The 17,669-nt window shown below is 39.6% G+C and overlaps 1 protein-coding gene across 1 annotated transcript in view; it reads left to right on the top strand.

Annotated features, from left to right (window-relative positions):
• The window catches only part of slc4a1b (solute carrier family 4 member 1b (Diego blood group)), a 38,574-nt gene that overhangs the window by 13,467 nt on the left and 7,438 nt on the right, over window positions 1-17,669 (top strand). The window contains exons 5-12 of the mRNA XM_067429331.1: window positions 359-494; window positions 5,302-5,368; window positions 5,802-5,844; window positions 7,441-7,625; window positions 12,454-12,664; window positions 13,705-13,908; window positions 15,444-15,592; window positions 15,688-15,882. Coding sequence (XP_067285432.1) covers window positions 359-494; window positions 5,302-5,368; window positions 5,802-5,844; window positions 7,441-7,625; window positions 12,454-12,664; window positions 13,705-13,908; window positions 15,444-15,592; window positions 15,688-15,882 — 1,190 coding nt within the window. The remainder of the gene's footprint in view (window positions 1-358; window positions 495-5,301; window positions 5,369-5,801; window positions 5,845-7,440; window positions 7,626-12,453; window positions 12,665-13,704; window positions 13,909-15,443; window positions 15,593-15,687; window positions 15,883-17,669) is intronic.

Here is a 17,669-nt window from a genome sequence, read left to right as displayed (position 1 = left end):
TAATATCAGGAGAGTTTTATATTATCAATGCAAGAAATCCATCCTTGTTAAATATAGACCCGGGTCACTAAAGACCTGAATATGTAATAATGATTGGTGAAATATTCATGCATATAAGGGGATAACCTACACTCCAGTCATAGGTTATCAGCAAGTGTGGAATGTGAGCAAGAATGTAACTTCTCTGTACGTGCTCAGCTGAGACTTGCTCTACACATGCTCCCGTAAAACCAGCTCAACCTGTGCTCCTCAGCTTTGGCCATATTGTTTATGTTCAGCCCCAGTCAGAGCCATCATCCTCTCTTTTACCTTACTCTTTCCTTTGTATTGACTTTTTCATGTTTTTTATTTGGATCAGGTGTGGTGATGCTGGACAGAGAGGAGAAGATGCTTTCCAGTATTATTGAGAAGATTGTGGACGCCCTGGTTAGCAAAAGGGAGATTCAGCCAGGGGACAGAGATAAGGTTCTTCAAGCATTAATGCACAAACAGAGGTACTACTACTACACACACTTTCTGACAAAAATATCAAGGTATATTCAGTAATTGTCCCTCATTGAAATGTTTTACACAAAAATAAATACTAAAATACTAACAAATCACGGTTTGTAACCATTCACTAAAGACAGCTGACTGCAAATAGGGCATTTCTACAATGCAAAATTGTACCTTTGCATGATGCTGCATCTACACTAGGTGCCAAGTATGGGTATGACAATATTCCTACCAAAATATCCCAGAAGGAAAATTATACATTAATAACAGTGATTTGGCTGTTAGCCTGAACCTAGATATTTTGTTGCGAATGCATTTGAATAAATAACATAGAGCAAGCTGCGTGTAGGAAAACTGAACGATTCAAGTTCAAACGAGATGTGATTGGAAGCCTATTTCTGCCACATACGAAAAAAAATCATGCTTTGGAATTTCTGGATTTCCAGCAGCCATTACTTCAGTCTTCAGTGTCACGTGAATCATGATCCTTTCGAAAATTATGATTTTTCAGAAAAAAAAATTTTGTGGAGACCTTGAGATCCAGTAGATCTTAATGACACAAATGGTCATAAAAAGTTATAAAAAATTATAATTTACATAAAATGTGAAATTTAGCAAAATGTCAGAATTATGACATGCTAGGTTATAATGATGAGATGAAAAGGTCGAAGTTATGACATACTAAATCATAATTATGATATTAAAGTCAAAACTTTTTAGACCTCAGCCTCTGTCTTACGATCATCCGGCACCACCTCTGTCTCCTTGGCCTCCATTTTCATGCGGGCTCATCAACACAGCAGCTCCTCTAGTGGCTCCATCATCATTGGCGGTTTCCTTGTCAGTTTTCCCCAGGGTGTGTTCCATCGAGTCGTCGACACCATGACCCCGCCCTGGGGCCTCGTCTTGGCTGGTCCCCGGCATTACACCTTGCTTCTTCTGCTCCAGGCTCCTCACTGGCTCCTCCCTCCATCCACTCCTCCTTGGACTGTTTTTCTTTGCTTTGGACTGTGTCTTTTTCTTTTGATTCCACGCCCTCCTCCAGAGCCCCCTCCCACCCTCCTCAGATGGTCTGTTTACGGCGCGAGGACGCGTCTACCAGGAGGGGGAGCTAATGTCAGACTGATCCCGATTGTTTGGGAGTTCTTGCAGCTTGTTCTCGATACATCGCCTGAGCAGAACTTTTTTCTTGCCCATACATTTAAAGTGGCCGTATGTTAATTCGCAGAAACGCTCGTTTTTCTCGTGAAGTATGGAATGTATTGGCCAGAACAAACTTTGTTCTTGTTCTTGCCACCTTGAGAAAACTAACAAATTTCTTTGTTCTTGCAGAGTATGTCCCAAGCTTTAGTCTAGAGTTTTTTCATCGTCTATTTTAAAGCTGCTGTCCGTAACTTTTTTTGTGTTCAAGATTTACAAAAATTATATAATGAGAATGTACAACATGAATCCATTTTCCAAACCGTGTTTTTGTCTTACCCTGAATCATTATGGTACACTTATAATAAGTATTTATATTGGGACTATTTCAGGCCAGACTGGTAGGTACCGCTGCGGAGGAGCACAGTCCCTGTGTGGTCCGCCATAGACATAAACAGAGAGAAGTAGCTCCGGCTGCAATGTTCTTCCACAAGATGCATGCAGTTCTGTTTATTAACCACTAGAGTGCAAAAAGTTATGGACTGCAGCTTTAACTGGTGTTTCCTGGTGTTTCCATGTAACTGAATTTTTAAAGACTTTATTTAAAATACACAGAACCTAATTTTTGGTCACTAAAGACCTGAATAGACCTAAAGTGTATTTAAAGATGTACTTGCATTTTTATATATATATATATATATATACAGTAAGGAAAATAAGTATTTGAACACCCTGCTATTTTCCCAGTTCTCCAACTTGGAAATCACGGAGGGGTCTGAAATTGTCATAGTAGGTGCATGTCCACTGTGAGAGTGGACTAAAAAATCTAAAAAAATCCAGAAATCCTAAAAAATCCAGAAATCACAATATATTTGTATGACACAGCTGCAAATAAGTTTTTGAACACCTGTCTATCAGCTAGAATTCTGATAGTCTGCCTTTAAAATGTCCACCTCCGCTCTATTTATTATCCTAAATTAGATGCATCTGTTTGAGGTCGTTAGCTGCATAAAGACACCTGTCCATCCCATACAATCAGTAAGAATCCAACTACTAACATGGCCAAGACCAAAGAGCTGTCCAAAAACACTAGAGACAAAATTGTACACCTCCACAAGGCTGGAAAGGGCTACGGGGAAATTGCCAAGCAGCTTGGTGAAAAAAGGTCCACTGTTGGAGCAATCATTAGAAAATGGAAGCAGCTAAACATGTCAAAATCCATCAGACTGGGGCTCCATGCAAGATCTCACCTCGTGGGGTCTCATTGATCCTAAGAAAGGTGAGAAATCAGCCGAGAACTACACAGGAGGAGCTGGTCAATGACCTGAAAAGAGCTGGAACCACCGTTTGCAAGGTTACTATTGGTAAAACACTAAGACGTCATGGTTTGAAATCATGCATGGCACGGAAGGCTGCCCTGCTTAAACCAGCACATGTTTAGGCCCGTCTTCAGGTTGCCAGTGACCATTTGGATGATCCAGAAGAGTCATGGGAGAAAGTCATGTGGTCAGATGAGACCAAAATAGAACTTTTTGGTAATAATTCCACTAAACGTGTTTGGAGGAAGAAGAATGATGAGTACCATCCCAAGAACACCATCCCTACTGTGAAGCATGTGGGTGGAAGCATCATGCTTTGGGGGTGTTTTTCTACACATGGGACAGGGCGACTGCACTGTATTAAGGAGAGGATGACCAAGGCCATGTATTGCGAGATTTTGGGGAACAAGCTCCTTCCCTCAGTTAGAGCATTGAAGATGGGTCAAGGCTGGGTCTTCCAACATGACAATGACCCGAAGCACACATCCAGGATAACCAAGAAGTATCTCTGTAAGAAGCATATCAAGGTTCTGGCATGGCCTAGCCAGTCTCCAGACCTAAACCAAATAGAGAATCATTGGAGGGAGCTGAAACTCCATGTTTCTCAGCGACAGGCCAGAAACCTGACTGATCTAGAGAAGACCTGTGTGGAGGAGTGGGCCAAAATCCCTCCTGCAGTGTGTGCAAACCTGGTGAACAACTACAGGAAACGTTTGACCTCTGTAATTGCAAACAAAGGCTACTGTACCAAATATTAACGTTGATTTTCTCAGGTGTTCAAATACTTATTTGCAGCTGTATCATACAAATAAATAGTTAAAAAATCATACATTGTGATTTCTGGATTATTATTTTTTTGATTACGTTTAGATTACGTCTATATATATATATATATATATATATATATATATATATATTCACTTATCTAAAGGATTATTAGGAACACCTTTTCAATTTCTCATTAATGCAATTATCTAATGAACTAATCACATGGAAGTTGCTTCAATGCTTTTAGGGGTGTGGTCCAGGTCAAGAAAATCTCCTGAACTCCAAACTGAATGTCAGAATGGGAAGGAAAGGTGATTTAAGCAATTTTGAGCATGGCATGGTTGTTGGTGCCAGACAGGCCGGTCTGAGTATTTCACAATCTGCTCAGTCACTGGGATTTTCACGCACAACCATTTCTAGGGTTTACAAAGAATGGTGTGAAAACGGAAAAACATCCAGTATGCGGCAATCCTGTGGGCATAAATACCTTGTTGATGCTAGAGGTCAGAGGAGAATTGGCTGACTAATTCAAGCTGATTGAAGAGAAAACTTTTACTGAAATAACCACTCGTTACAACCGAGGTATGCAGCAAAGCATTTGTGAAGCCACAACACGCACAACCTCTAGGCGGATGGGCTACAACAGCAGAAGACCCCACCGGGTACCACTCATCTCCACTAGAAATAGGAAAAAGAGGCTACAATTTGCACAAGCTCACCAAAATTGGACAGTTGAAGACTGGAAAAATGTTGCTTGGTCTGATGAGTCTCGATTTCTGTTGAGACATTTAGATGGTAGAGTCAGAATGAGTCAGAATTTGGCGTAAACTGAATGAGAACATGGATCCATCATGCCTTGTGACCACTGTGCAGGCTAGTGGTGGTGGTGTAATGGTGTGGGGGATGTTTTCGTGGCACACTTTAGGCCCCTTAGTGCCAATTTGGCATTGTTTAAATGCTACGGCCTACCTGAGCATTGTTTCTAACCATGTCCATCCCTTTATGACCACCATGTACCCATCCTCTGATGGCTACTTCCAGCAGGATATTGCACCATGTTACAAAGCTCATATCATTTCAAATTGGTTTCTTGAACATGACATTGAGTTCACTGTACTAAAATGGCCCCCACAGTCACCAGATCTCAACCCAATAGAGCATCTTTGGGATGTGGTGGAACGGGAGCTTCGTGCCCTGGATGTGCATCCCACAAATCTCCATCAACTGCAAGATGCTATTCTATCAATATGGGCCAACATTTCTAAAGAATGCTTTCAGCACCTTGTTGAATCAATGCCACGTAGAATTAAGGCAGTTCTGAAGGCGAAAGGGGGTCAAACACAGTATTTGTATGGTGTTCCTAATAATCCTTTAGGTGAGTGTATATATATCATAGAGACTTGGGGGTGTACACTTTAGGGGCCAGTAAGTAAACACTTAGCAATCCTACACAACACACTAACAACTGCATAACATAGCGAGACATGTGCCTCGTTTTCTTCAGACATGTAGTATTGAAAGCAGTTGTCATCCTGAACTAATTCAACTTTAAAAGCTATAACTTTATTTCTCTCTCCAGCCAATCAGTAGAGACACAGCCTCTGACTTCAGGCATGGAGATGGAGAAATTCTCTGTCACAGAGAAAGTGAGCACAAGTTTACTTGTTGTAACTGTTCCGAACATAACTAAATAGGCCTGTTCACACCAAGGATGCTCACGTATGATAATGATAACTTTCTAAAAATCATTTTAAGTATAAAAAAATAGCAGAGTTTACATCACAATGACAGTGTTAACAGCACTAAAATTATAACCTTGGAATCACTTTCAGAACTGATAAACAATAAAAACTTTGACCATCAGAATCCGTTCTGCTTAAACAAAACTGAAGTGAGTGCTTAGAATAAACACAATGATATCTTCTGCAGGTGGGAACATAAATAAAGTTATAGTTGTAGTCCTTGTTGTGAACGGGCCTTAACACATGAAATGTAGGCTTTTATTTATTTCCTTGGTTTTAAATGCAATGACATATCTTTTGATATGTTTTGACTATGTGGTTTTATTCTCAACCAAAGAGGGACACAGCTGATAGTGCAGAAGCCTCGATGGTGCTCGTAGGTGAGGATAATATCCATTCCAGTGTTTTTTATTAAAGGTGCCCTAGAATGAAAAATTGAATTTCATTTTCAAACCTTGCCATAGTGAAATAATAAGAGTTCAGTACATGGACATCACATACTGTGAGTCTCAAACACCATTGCTTCCTCCTTCATATGTAAATCTCGTGCATGAAAAACACCACAGAAAAATAAGTGATTCTCAGCATAACCCCAACCGTGACACAAGCATTGTGGATCATTTATATGTACGCCCCAAACATTTGCATATGTCCGAACATATTCATTGTCAGGCGGAACTGATGTAGCCGAATCATGGAGACAAGCGACACTCGAGGATAGCAAAAACGGCAGCTCTCATGGACACGCATGTCACAGCCTGGAGCTGTGCAGGAGACGTGAGGACTTTTTTACCCTTTCCACAGATAAAAAAAAGTCAATAGTCATGGTTGATGTTTATAATCGGATACCACAACAATTTAATTCAAGATCATCGTTTGTTCGGCCCATTTCAAGCAAGCTTCGCTCAGTGTCTTAAACTGAAGAAAGTGGCAATTACAACTGTATTCCTGCAAGCAGTAAGTAGCGATTTTATCCACTTATTGACTGTTTAAACAATTTCTGATTAAATTGAAAGTTTCTTAGAGAGACCGCATTGTCTAGATAACGCAAGATGCTAGTACAGTAACAACAGGAAACTCCAAGTACCATTCAAAACTAAATAGTGTGTCTAATGACAAAGGGTAATATTATATTCCAAAATACAACTGTAGATATGTTACTTACAGATCGTTTACTCGATCCTTCTAGCAAACGTCACCTTTTCCACCATATAAGTTAAAACGATAGTCATTTGACAAGGCTATTCATTTTGTATAAATATATATATTTATATTTTCTAGAACTGAAGTATGATGTTTTTTGCATGCTTGCATTTCAGAGTAAATCACAGTCACTGCGTGGCCTACATTGTGACTAACGTTATATAAACATGCAATATCGTTGACGAAAAAGCAATTTCAGTAATTTAAATCCCTCAAACAGAGCTTTTCTGTAAAAAGAACATGTATACTATCCGGTGTTTTACCTAAACATTTACAATCTGGCCACCATATACACGCGAGCACTCTCTCTCGCGCGCGGATGATCTAAAAACACCAATAAACAAGTACGCTGCATTTTAGCAATCTCCATTTGAGATGTTCTGCTTAAAGTGTCATTCAGTCAGTCTGTGTTCTGTCAGGACTCACAAGCCGCTTTGCTGAACAACTGAACTGCTGTGAGCTGCTGAAATAAGCCAATCAGAGCAGAGCTCTAATTTTAATATATTTATGACTCTTCCAAATATGGAAAAAACAGAGCATTACATCCTAGGGACAATTTATAGGGTTGTAAATGGACCTGTAAAACTGTATCTGTATATTACATAAGCCACATACCCAGAGAACAATTTAACATATTGTTTCAACTAATTCTAGGGCACCTTTAATTATATAATTTTCATTAAAAACTGTGACTTACTAAATTAGTAATGTGTTTCTGTTAGCAAACATTGACTGTATTTTTTACAGCAATAATTATGTGTGTTTGTGTGTAGGTGCTCTGGAGTTCCTAGAGAGACCTACACTAGTATTCGTGCGTCTACGGGATGCTGTGGTGCTGGAGTCGGCTCTGGAAGCTCCCGTGCCTGTGCGGTTCATCTTTATCCTGATTGGCCCAACCACAAATGACATGGACTATCATGAGTGCGGCCGAGCAATGGCAGCACTACTAGCTGACAAAGTAAGAGAACTGACCATTTAGAAAAAGCTCTACAGTGTGCAAGGTGCTCCCTGTATTTATATGGTAATATCTTATTCAAAATCATGTTCATGTTTTCTATAATGTTAAAATGCTACACGCAGACCTCCCCTTGTTCTTAATTGTACTGAATGTACAATTAAAGTGTGCTTAATTTTTATTTATTTATATTTTTTGAAAACTTGCAGATAATATAATATTAAAGAGGTCATATAATGGTACATGTACTTTTACAAGCTAATTGTATGAAAATGTGTGTTGGCAGTGCCTGTACAAAACCTTCCTATAATGATAAAATCCAGTGTTTTTTTAAAGGGGGGGTGAAACACTCAGTTTCAGTCAATCTCATGTCAATCTTGAGTACCTATAGAGTAGTATTGCATCCTTCATATTGCCGAAAAGTCTTTAGTTTTATTATATTTATAAAAGAAATATAGGCTGTACTGAGTCTTTCCGGAAAAAAACGAGCGCCTGGAGGCGTATCGTGTGGGCGGAGCTAAAGAATGACGAGCGCACACAAATCGGTGACGTCCTCAAGCGTGGAGAAGAAAACGTTACTCTAATAAACTATGGCTATCAATCAGATTCAACTAATACAGATATGATCCAGAATCACATCCGGAGGCTGAAATAAATTGAACAGGAGAAGCAACAACAGCAGGACGTCCGTCTCTGTGGTATGTACTGTATTTAGTGGCCTGTCAACATTTGTGTGTGTTTACTCGCAGTTTATGAGGACATGATTTGGTTTATGGACTATTGTATGCGACTAAAGCAAAACAGTTTTGCACGTCAGACTAGTGTAACGTTATACATAGAACAACAATGGAGTAACCGTTAGAGCATTTGAACAAAGAAGCACGCTTTGTGAGAACGCTAGGTTTATGTTTGGGTGATTTCACAATAAACAAACTGACACCTATATTGGTCAGCTAAACAAATGTATTTAAACACACACCATAGATCGCATGCTCCGTTGATAAATTAACTAACGTTATACGATCGTGTTGTTTACTGATGTTTACTTACGCGACGATAGCCAACAACATAGACATTTGAAGCAGTTTTACTCACCGCCTGTTTCCAAAGCAGGACCGTGAACCTTTATCGTTGGGACCGCTCCGTCAAAAACACACTTCTTTGGCTGCCTTCCCGGAATGCTGTGCTGAAGCGCTGAAGTCGCTTGATGTCACCCTTACGCCCGTTTCACACATACTCCGTCTGCAGTGCGTGTGCGGTGCGTGTTGCGTTGCGTGTGCGTTGCAGGAGCCCCACACCCTGTAGTCCTTTCACATATGCTGCGTTTGCAGTCCGCAACTGATCCGCTGTTGCATACCACAAACACAGCATTTATTAATGATTTTTTTATTAAAAATTCAGAAGTTGTTACTGATCTTGGCTCATCAGAATTGCAATTCTCTTTGTTTAATCTTTCTGAGTAGACAGGTTAACGTAGGCTACAAGCCTACATTTAAACAACATTTTTTCAATTCATTAATTCATATTTATATATTAATATACTTTAGATTTAGCTCACACAAAAGGCAAAACATTTAAACATAGGTTATAGCCTAAAATCATAAACATTTTAAATTAGAAACTTAGAATAGGCTATTCAAAAACAGCCGACTCTCGTCTTTTCTTTCGTTTTTAAACCCTTTGAAAAGAAATCCTGCAGGTCAAAAATAACTTTGCATTTCACCTCCAAGAAAGTACGAGTGCTCTCCATTATGGCAATTTTTTTACCTAAATGCCAGGTAAGGTGTCGTTTTGTTGCTTTACTTGAGAAAAAAAGCCATGTGTTGACTTTGAAACAAGAGTATATTTTAAATGATATGCATCCGTGTTGAAATTACTCGATTTTCGCGTCAGTACATGTTTATTTTAATGCGAACAATGTTCTAACACTTTAATGCAGCAACGCAACGCAGCGCAGCAAAAAATAGACTCGGTACGAAAACGATCCGTGCACTGCTGCAGACGCAACGCTCCTGGAACGGACTGACGTACTGCATCCGCGTGCAGTGTGAAAGCTGTCATCCGTTAACATGGGTACGGAAAAAAATACGCAACGCACACGCACTGCAGTCGGAGTATGTGTGAAACGGGCGTTAGGAATAAAGTGGAGCGTGGTGCGACCATAGATCTGCACCTGAGAGCGAGTGTTTATGGGCGTGCATTTGGTCTCTCGCTCTAGTCACGTGCGTGCACCCTACCGGGAGAAGAGCCCGTACGGCCCATACAAGGACCTTCCGCTCTGTCGACGTCAAGCCGGCCCATACAAGGACCTTCCGCTCTGTCGACGTCAAGCCGGCCCATACAAGGACCTTCCGCTCTGTCGACGTCAAGCCGGCCCATACTTGGAAAAAAAAAAGTATTTTTGACACAGAAATACTCCATCAAATGTCCAACATTAGTTTTTGAAACTTTGTCTATGTTCAGGATGGGAATCCAAGTCTTTAACAGTGTAAAAAGCTCAGTATGCATGAAACAGCATTTCACCCCCCCCCTTTAAAGGTGTCCCCTTTTTCTGTGTCAAAAATACTCCTTCCGGTTTCTCACAAGTTTCGGAGAGTTTTTTTCCGAGTATGGGTCGGCTTGACGTCGACAGAGCGGAAGGTCCTTGTATGGGCTGTACGGGCTCTTCTCCCGGTAGGGTGCTGTTGGCTATCGTCGCGTGAGTAAACATCAGTAAACAACACAATCGCGTGCTTCTTCATTTAAATTCGCTAACGGTTACTCCATTGTTGTTCTATGTATAACGTTACACTAGTCTGACGTGCAAAACCGTTTTGCTTGCTACTGCTAAGGTTTAGTCGCATACAATAGTCCATAAACCGAATCATGTCCTCATAAACTGCGAGTAAACACACACAAATGTTGACAGGCCACTAAATACAGTACATCTCATGTTGTTCCAAACCATAGACCGTAAAAAAATATGGACGACTCGACATCATCCGTTTCCGCTTGGCAGATTTGAAGCTTTTAGGCGGCCTGCACGGCGCTGACATCTTGGGACCGAGTCTGCGCAGTAGTGATTTCGGGACCGGAGTTGCGCAGTAGAGTGCAGGAAGTATAGCAGGAAGTACAGTCGCGATATCAAAAGCCCGCCCACACTCTCGCAGATGCAGAACAATTAATTGTGTTGGTGTGAAATAAACAGTTATGGAAATGTAGAAATTAAAGCTAAAGCTCCAATCTGCTCCCAAAAATTTCGAAAAAAGTCCGTTAGTGCCTCAGTGACAACTTCACTCAGAGAAGCCGTCAGTCTCAGCTGTCAATCATGACGTCACACACCCCGCTTTTATAGCATCAAATAACTAACTATAACTAAACTTATTTTAAAAATGAACACTTGAAATGAAATCATCTTGATGATAACTGCCTTCAGTGACATAAACTAACTTTGGGGAAAAAATATTTGAAGTGTGATTTTATTATTTAGTTTGCCTCGTGTCCATTAGAAAACACAGAGGGGCGGCTATACTGGGACCGGTCACCGGTGGGCGATCGAGGCGCGAAAGCTTCAGTAAATGAGAGGGAGACCGCAGGCTTGTTCCAAACCAATAATATGACCTTTGTTCATGTTCGGAACAAAAATTAAGATATTTTGATGAAATCCTGCAACATTGTTACCACTTTTAAGGCCCAAAAAGGTAGTGAAGACATCATTAAAGGTCCTGTTCTTTGCATGTTTTCAAAGCTTTGATTATGTTTACAGTGTGCAATATAACATGAGTTCATGTTTCGCGTGTAAAAAAAACAGTATTTTTCACACAATTTACTTATCTGTACACCGCTGTTTCCTCTGTCCTAAAAACGGCCTGATGATTTCCTTGTTCTATGAAGTCCCTCCTTCAGAAACCCGTAACGAGTTCTGATTGGGCCAGCGCTTCCCGTGTTGTGATTGGACAGCAGCTTAGCGCACTTTGCCCGTAAAAGGTCCCGCCTCTTACCATAACGGGGAGATGCAAGCGCTGAATGCGCGCTCTTCTCCACGTGGGAGAGCAACAAGACCACGCCCCCTATTTTGCGTGTTCTTGTGGGTGGAGGGTTAGTCAACAAACGGTTCTAGTGACGTCATTACATCCCTGCACTTCCTGCTGTAGTACAAACCGGCCGTTCACTGTAGGCTTTGAAAGGGAACCTCTGTTAAATAAAATATCTCGCTTGACATTGAACTTTGAGCTTTATAATTTTACAGGTATTATTTATGCTCTAACAGCAACATTTCACACTAACTAAAGTTTGAAAGATGGAATCGCGAAGAACGGGACCTTTAAAATAGTCCAGGTGACTCCAGTGGTTCACCCTTAATGTTATGAAGAGACGAGAATACTTTTTGTGCGACTTTATTCAACGGTGTCTCCTCGTCTGTGTCATTCTCCTACGCTGTTCATGTAGTAAAAAGAATACAGCGCTTCCGGGTTCTACGCCAGAACACCAGCTCATTATTGCCAGACGCTGTTCATGTGAGCACCACGATGCATGCATGTGATGGTGCAGGAGCTGGCCAATAATGAGACGTTAAAGTATTCTTGTCACTTTGTAACATTAAGGCTGAACCACTGGAGTCACATGGATTATTTTAACAATGTCTTTATTACCTTTCTGGGTCTTGAAAATGTTAATCACATAGCTGTCTATTGAGGGGTCAAAAATATCTTCATTTGTGTTCTGAAGATGAGCAAATGTCTTACGGGTTTGAAACAACATATCCTTTTCATTCAGCCTAACTGAAGATTAAAAACAGCACATTTTATGCAGTTTCTCTCTTGTTTTTCCTACACCTGTCTTTCACTCACAGGTGTTTAACCAAGCAGCTTTCCAGGCTCAGAGTGACCAGGAGCTGACTGACGCCGTGGGAGACTTCATGGACTGCTGCATTGTGATTCCGCCCACTGAGATTCCCAACGAGTCTATGCTCACATCTCTCATCCCCTTCCAGAAGAGACTACTGCAAGAGAGACTCCGCCCCTCCGACCCCAAACTCCGGCTGGAAGTCAAACCGCGCAAATGTAAGATCACATACACAAAGTACAACCAATGATTAAAGGATAACTGTACATGCACTGGCACATGCATGAATGAGAACTCAAGTGCTTACTGTCAATCACAAAATTCATGATGATAAATTATTGCAAATGAGTAATAAAAAAAAAATACTAGCAGATGATTGGTTGCTATCCTATTATGGCATACAATTGTATTCTAAAGGTAGTATGAAACTTCCTTAAACACATGATTGGAGAGTTTCCTAGTTATGGAGGAAATTTGGCATGTGTCCTCAAATTATTCAGGTATTTATGTGTACAAAGTTTAGTTAAGTTTGGACACGTCACTGAAAATATATTTTCATTAGTTAATATGGACCAAAACAATTTAATTGGCTAATAGGTTGCACATGCTCAATGAGACAAAATTTCAAGAATAATGTTTTGGCAGGATTATCTCTAGATGTTATACATTTAGAAACATTTATTATAACTGGGCAATGTACAACCTTAAAGTGACCTTAGTTATTAACTTAATTTAAAAAATAAAATTAGAAACATTGTAAATGAAGTTTATGCACAAATCTAATTGAGTTAATTTTATTATACAGAATAAAAACTGGTATATTAAAAGAGTGTTCTGTTTGCTACCCCAAACATCAGGTAATATTTTACAATAAGATCCCATTAGTTAAAATTAGTTCATTCCTCAACTAACATTAACAATGAGGAATACATTTGTTGCAGTTTTTAATTTTTTGATAACATTAGTTAATAAGCATACATATGTTAATTGTTAGTTCATGTTAGCTCAGGTCCATTAAATAATCTTAACAGATACAACTTTTGATTTGAATAATGCATTGGTAAATATTGAAATTGATATTAGCAGAGAATTTCATTATCATAAAATAAACCCCTTCTGGGTTATATAATATGCCTCCATTTTGGGTCATGAACTTGTTGGTGTTTCCTTTATAATAAAGATTGATTGTACATTAATATGAAAAAAAAATCTTACTGTTAATAGAGTAGATATCTAATGCTAATGTATCTTCCCACAGCTTCAAAATCCTCAGGATCCCCTCCAGAAGATCCACTAGCACGTACCGGTGTTCCATTTGGTGGCATGATGAGAGACATGAGGAGACGATACCAACACTATGTCAGTGACATCACTGATGCTTTGAATTCTCAGGTTGTTGCTGCCATCATCTTTATCTACTTTGCTGCACTCTCACCTGCCATCACCTTCGGAGGTCTCCTTGGTATGTATGTTTAGCCCAAAGAAAGCTTCACTCACACTGTACACCAATCCCATTTGTTTCCCAAATCTGTCTGTCAACTAAGCTGAACGGCCAATCAGAGCTTTCGCTCGCTCACCAACGGCCCGACGCCAATTCAACATTTATTCATTTAAGTGCCCGCAGTTCAAATTTACGTATAACAGGCTAATTTCACACTGTCATTTTCACGCATGTAATTATTAATTTTATTTAGTGATTAGTTTAGCCTGCCTAAAATAGCCTTGAACATAAAACAACAGGACAAAAACATAGTTAACTAAAATAATAATTTCATGACTCTAGACATTATTTTGTGGAGACAGTGGTATAATAAAGTGACATAATAGGCCCTATCACACACCCGACGTAATGCGGCGCCAGACGTGATGCAAGTTTTGATGCTAGTTTCAGCCTGACGCAGGATATGAAGAAAAGGTGTGTTCAGCCATTGTTGGCGAGTTGCTATTTTGAGACAACTGAAAACGGCTGCGCCATTGACAGACTGAAACCTGGTCTAAAGTCAATGGCTCAATATTTTTTTTTTTGTTATTTAAAGAGCGTTTTAGTATTATGCGCCTATTGGCAGGTCCACAACACGCCAACATTGGAACAGCCCCGGCCTGGTCTTTAAAGGGTTACTTCAGCGATTAGCATGTGGCTTTGTATCAGTAGAAACCCTGGAGTATATTCAAATGATTTTGCTTTCCCCAAAAGTTCTCGCTCCCAGGCGTCATTTTGTTCTTGCAGCCCTGGTTTGGAAGTTCTCGCAGCTTGTTCTCAACACATCACCTGAGCAGAACTTTTTTCTTGTGGGTGTCTGAGAACTATTGTGTGATTGGTCTGACATTTAATGTGGCCGTGGTTAATGCGGAGAAACGCAGAAGATCGGCACCTGCTTTTCTCGTAAAGTATGGAATGTACTGGCCAGAACGAACTTTGTTCTTGCCACCTCGAGAAAACGAACACATTTATTTGTGTATTTTCCAAGCTTTGAGCTTCAAAAGGCATGAACTGAAAACACGGCAGACTGAACATGCGCTGTGAATGTATGCCGCGAGCACGGTCACACTTACCTCAGCTCTCATCACGAGCTCATTCAGCTCAATCTGACTCAGTGTCGTTCAGTTACGTTAAGTTTTTAATTGTAGAGTCTGTTCTCTAACTGAACTGATTTTATGAAAATGAACGCGGTCGCGGTGGAAAAGTGAAAGTGTTCCAGTAATCTAGTAGGTGGCTTTTGGGAGTTGTTGTCTTTCATCCCCATGAGACAAAAATACATTTTCTGTCTTTTCTCAGTCTAGAAAGCACCAAATTAAAAAATAATTTCACATTTCTACTACATTAATGACTCAGTTTAAATACAGATTCATTTTTTCAGCACTGAAGTACTCCTTTAAGGACTGAACATTCACACTGTCATTTTGCAAGTGAAGTAATGATTGAGGATAGTGAACAATTCGAATCAAGACTTACGATAACTGACCTTATAAACTTTAGTTTTTTGCTTCTCTCCACAGCTGATAAGGTGGATAACATGATGGGGGTGTCGGAGCTGATGATTTCCACTTCAGTGCTGGGCATTATCTTCTGCCTGATCGCTGCCCAACCTATACTCGTTATCGGCTTTTCTGGGCCGCTGCTGGTGTTTGAAGAAGCTTTTTTTAATGTGAGTGTTTGTCTCTTTTTACAATATTTATTTGATATACTGCGTCCATCTTCTGTAATTAAAATTCTCCCATAATGCTTTCCCACTGGCTGTAGTTCTGTAAGTCTCAGGGCATTGAGTACATCGTAGGCCGAGTGTGGATTGGCATGTGGCTGGTTGTCATCGTTGTGGTTATTGTTGCCTTTGAAGGAAGCTTTCTGGTCCGCTTCATTTCCCGTTTCACTCAAGAGATCTTCTCCATCCTCATCTCCCTCATCTTCATCTACGAGACCTTTGCAAAACTCGGCAGGGTACACACTTTATTTTCCATTTTGATGTTTTGCTGCATTCTTTTACATCTTCTATCTGGTTTGGCTTGCTCAGTTGGGGACACTAAAATTATAATCTAAGTTACTCAACTAAATATCCAAATAAAATGTATTTATTAGATTTTAATTAATTATTACAATACTGATATGCCAACATTGTCACTATATGATACATTTAAAAAAGCTGATAACATCACCGTTTTCTCCAGAACGACTGTATGGCCAAATCATATTTTGTTGCATTATTGTCCTGTTTAACACTGTGAAGCTGTGAAGCATTAAAACAATCGTCATTGTAAAAGAATGATATAAATAAAATTGACTTGACTTCATGCAATAATCAAATTTTGATGTTATCATCGCTATCAAAATCCAGTGTTCTGTATTTTGCGTACGTGAATTTTTATTGTAGGTGGCTATTGTAGATGGCTATAAAAATAAAAAAATTGTGTACTGTGCTAATTAATTGAGATTTCTTACAGCTCTTACAGGTTGTTGGCCTTGTTTGTTTCGTTGCTTCTATTGCTCTCCCCTTTTTTGTAAGTCGCTTTGGATAAAAGCATCTGCTAAATGATTAAATGTAAATGTATCATATAACAATGCAATATTGGCTACTGATACAACTGTCTACTTTCTCAACTGTTTATGTTCACTTAGTGAAGTTTTATTAACTAATTTTGGGAGGAGCACATACAGATAATTAAACAACGGAGCCGTCAGCTAATCAAACCTAATTGACAAGGGGGGCATGTCAGATAACGTAACCTATTTAAACAAGTGGAGCATGTCAGATAATTAAACCTAATTAAACACAAGTGGAACATGGTAAGCTAATCAATCTAATCAACGATAAGAGGTGTACATATACAACAGATTTACCTTCTCTCGTTGACCATTTTTATTTTAGCATCCCTCCACCACCCCATCTCCTCACTTGATTTAATAAACTCTCATCAGATGTCAACACAATCCATAAAACATTACAGTCTAGTTATAGAGTATCTTTAGCCCTCCCCTGGACAGCACGCCAAATACGCATTATCTTTACTCTATTTAATTTGATGCAAGTGTGAAGTCGTGAAAGACATAAATGACTGCCTACGAGGATACTCGCAAAGATGGGCATTTTGACTCATAAATGTGTTGTGTGTATTTGACCATTCAAGCACAATAATGCGGCAAAAGCAACTCAGTCCTCAAATGGTTTATGAGTAGCGGCTTTATAACACGCATCTCTGAGACAGCTCTCAGAAACCATCTCTCATACCGAAATAAGCTCTCTTTCACTACTTATTGCACTACAAAAGGTTTGAATAATTTGTTTTTAACTAGTAATGCTTAAAAAGCATGCAATTAATACGATTTTGTGATGACGCTGGACAGCAATGCCACATGAGCATGTAACCATGATAGAAACGATAGTCCAAAATCTCTACTAGTTAACAAATTTGTATGGTTAATTGTGTTTACCGGTATATAGCCCACCTCTATAGAGAATATAATTTTACTTTATCGTCCAATTCAAAAAGTGCTGTACGGGGTGTAGAATCCATATTCCGGTGCCATATCCCTGGGTGTAGGGATAGTTCAACTCATAAAAACATATCAAGCCAAGCCAAAAGTTGCTTTATCATATTTTCAAAATGAATATCTGACAAAGATTTTCAACAGGTAGGCCTAATCACTCTAATGCAGAATTATAGTAACTAATGGTGCTTGCAAAGACAAATTACAAGCCTTAAATTGCATGTTGTTGAGGAGAGAAGTAT

Source organism: Pseudorasbora parva, chromosome 21, assembly GCF_024679245.1.
Source record: "Pseudorasbora parva isolate DD20220531a chromosome 21, ASM2467924v1, whole genome shotgun sequence".
In the NCBI taxonomy this organism is placed as follows: domain Eukaryota; kingdom Metazoa; phylum Chordata; class Actinopteri; order Cypriniformes; family Gobionidae; genus Pseudorasbora; species Pseudorasbora parva.
This window is presented reverse-complemented; position numbering and strand designations above follow the sequence as displayed.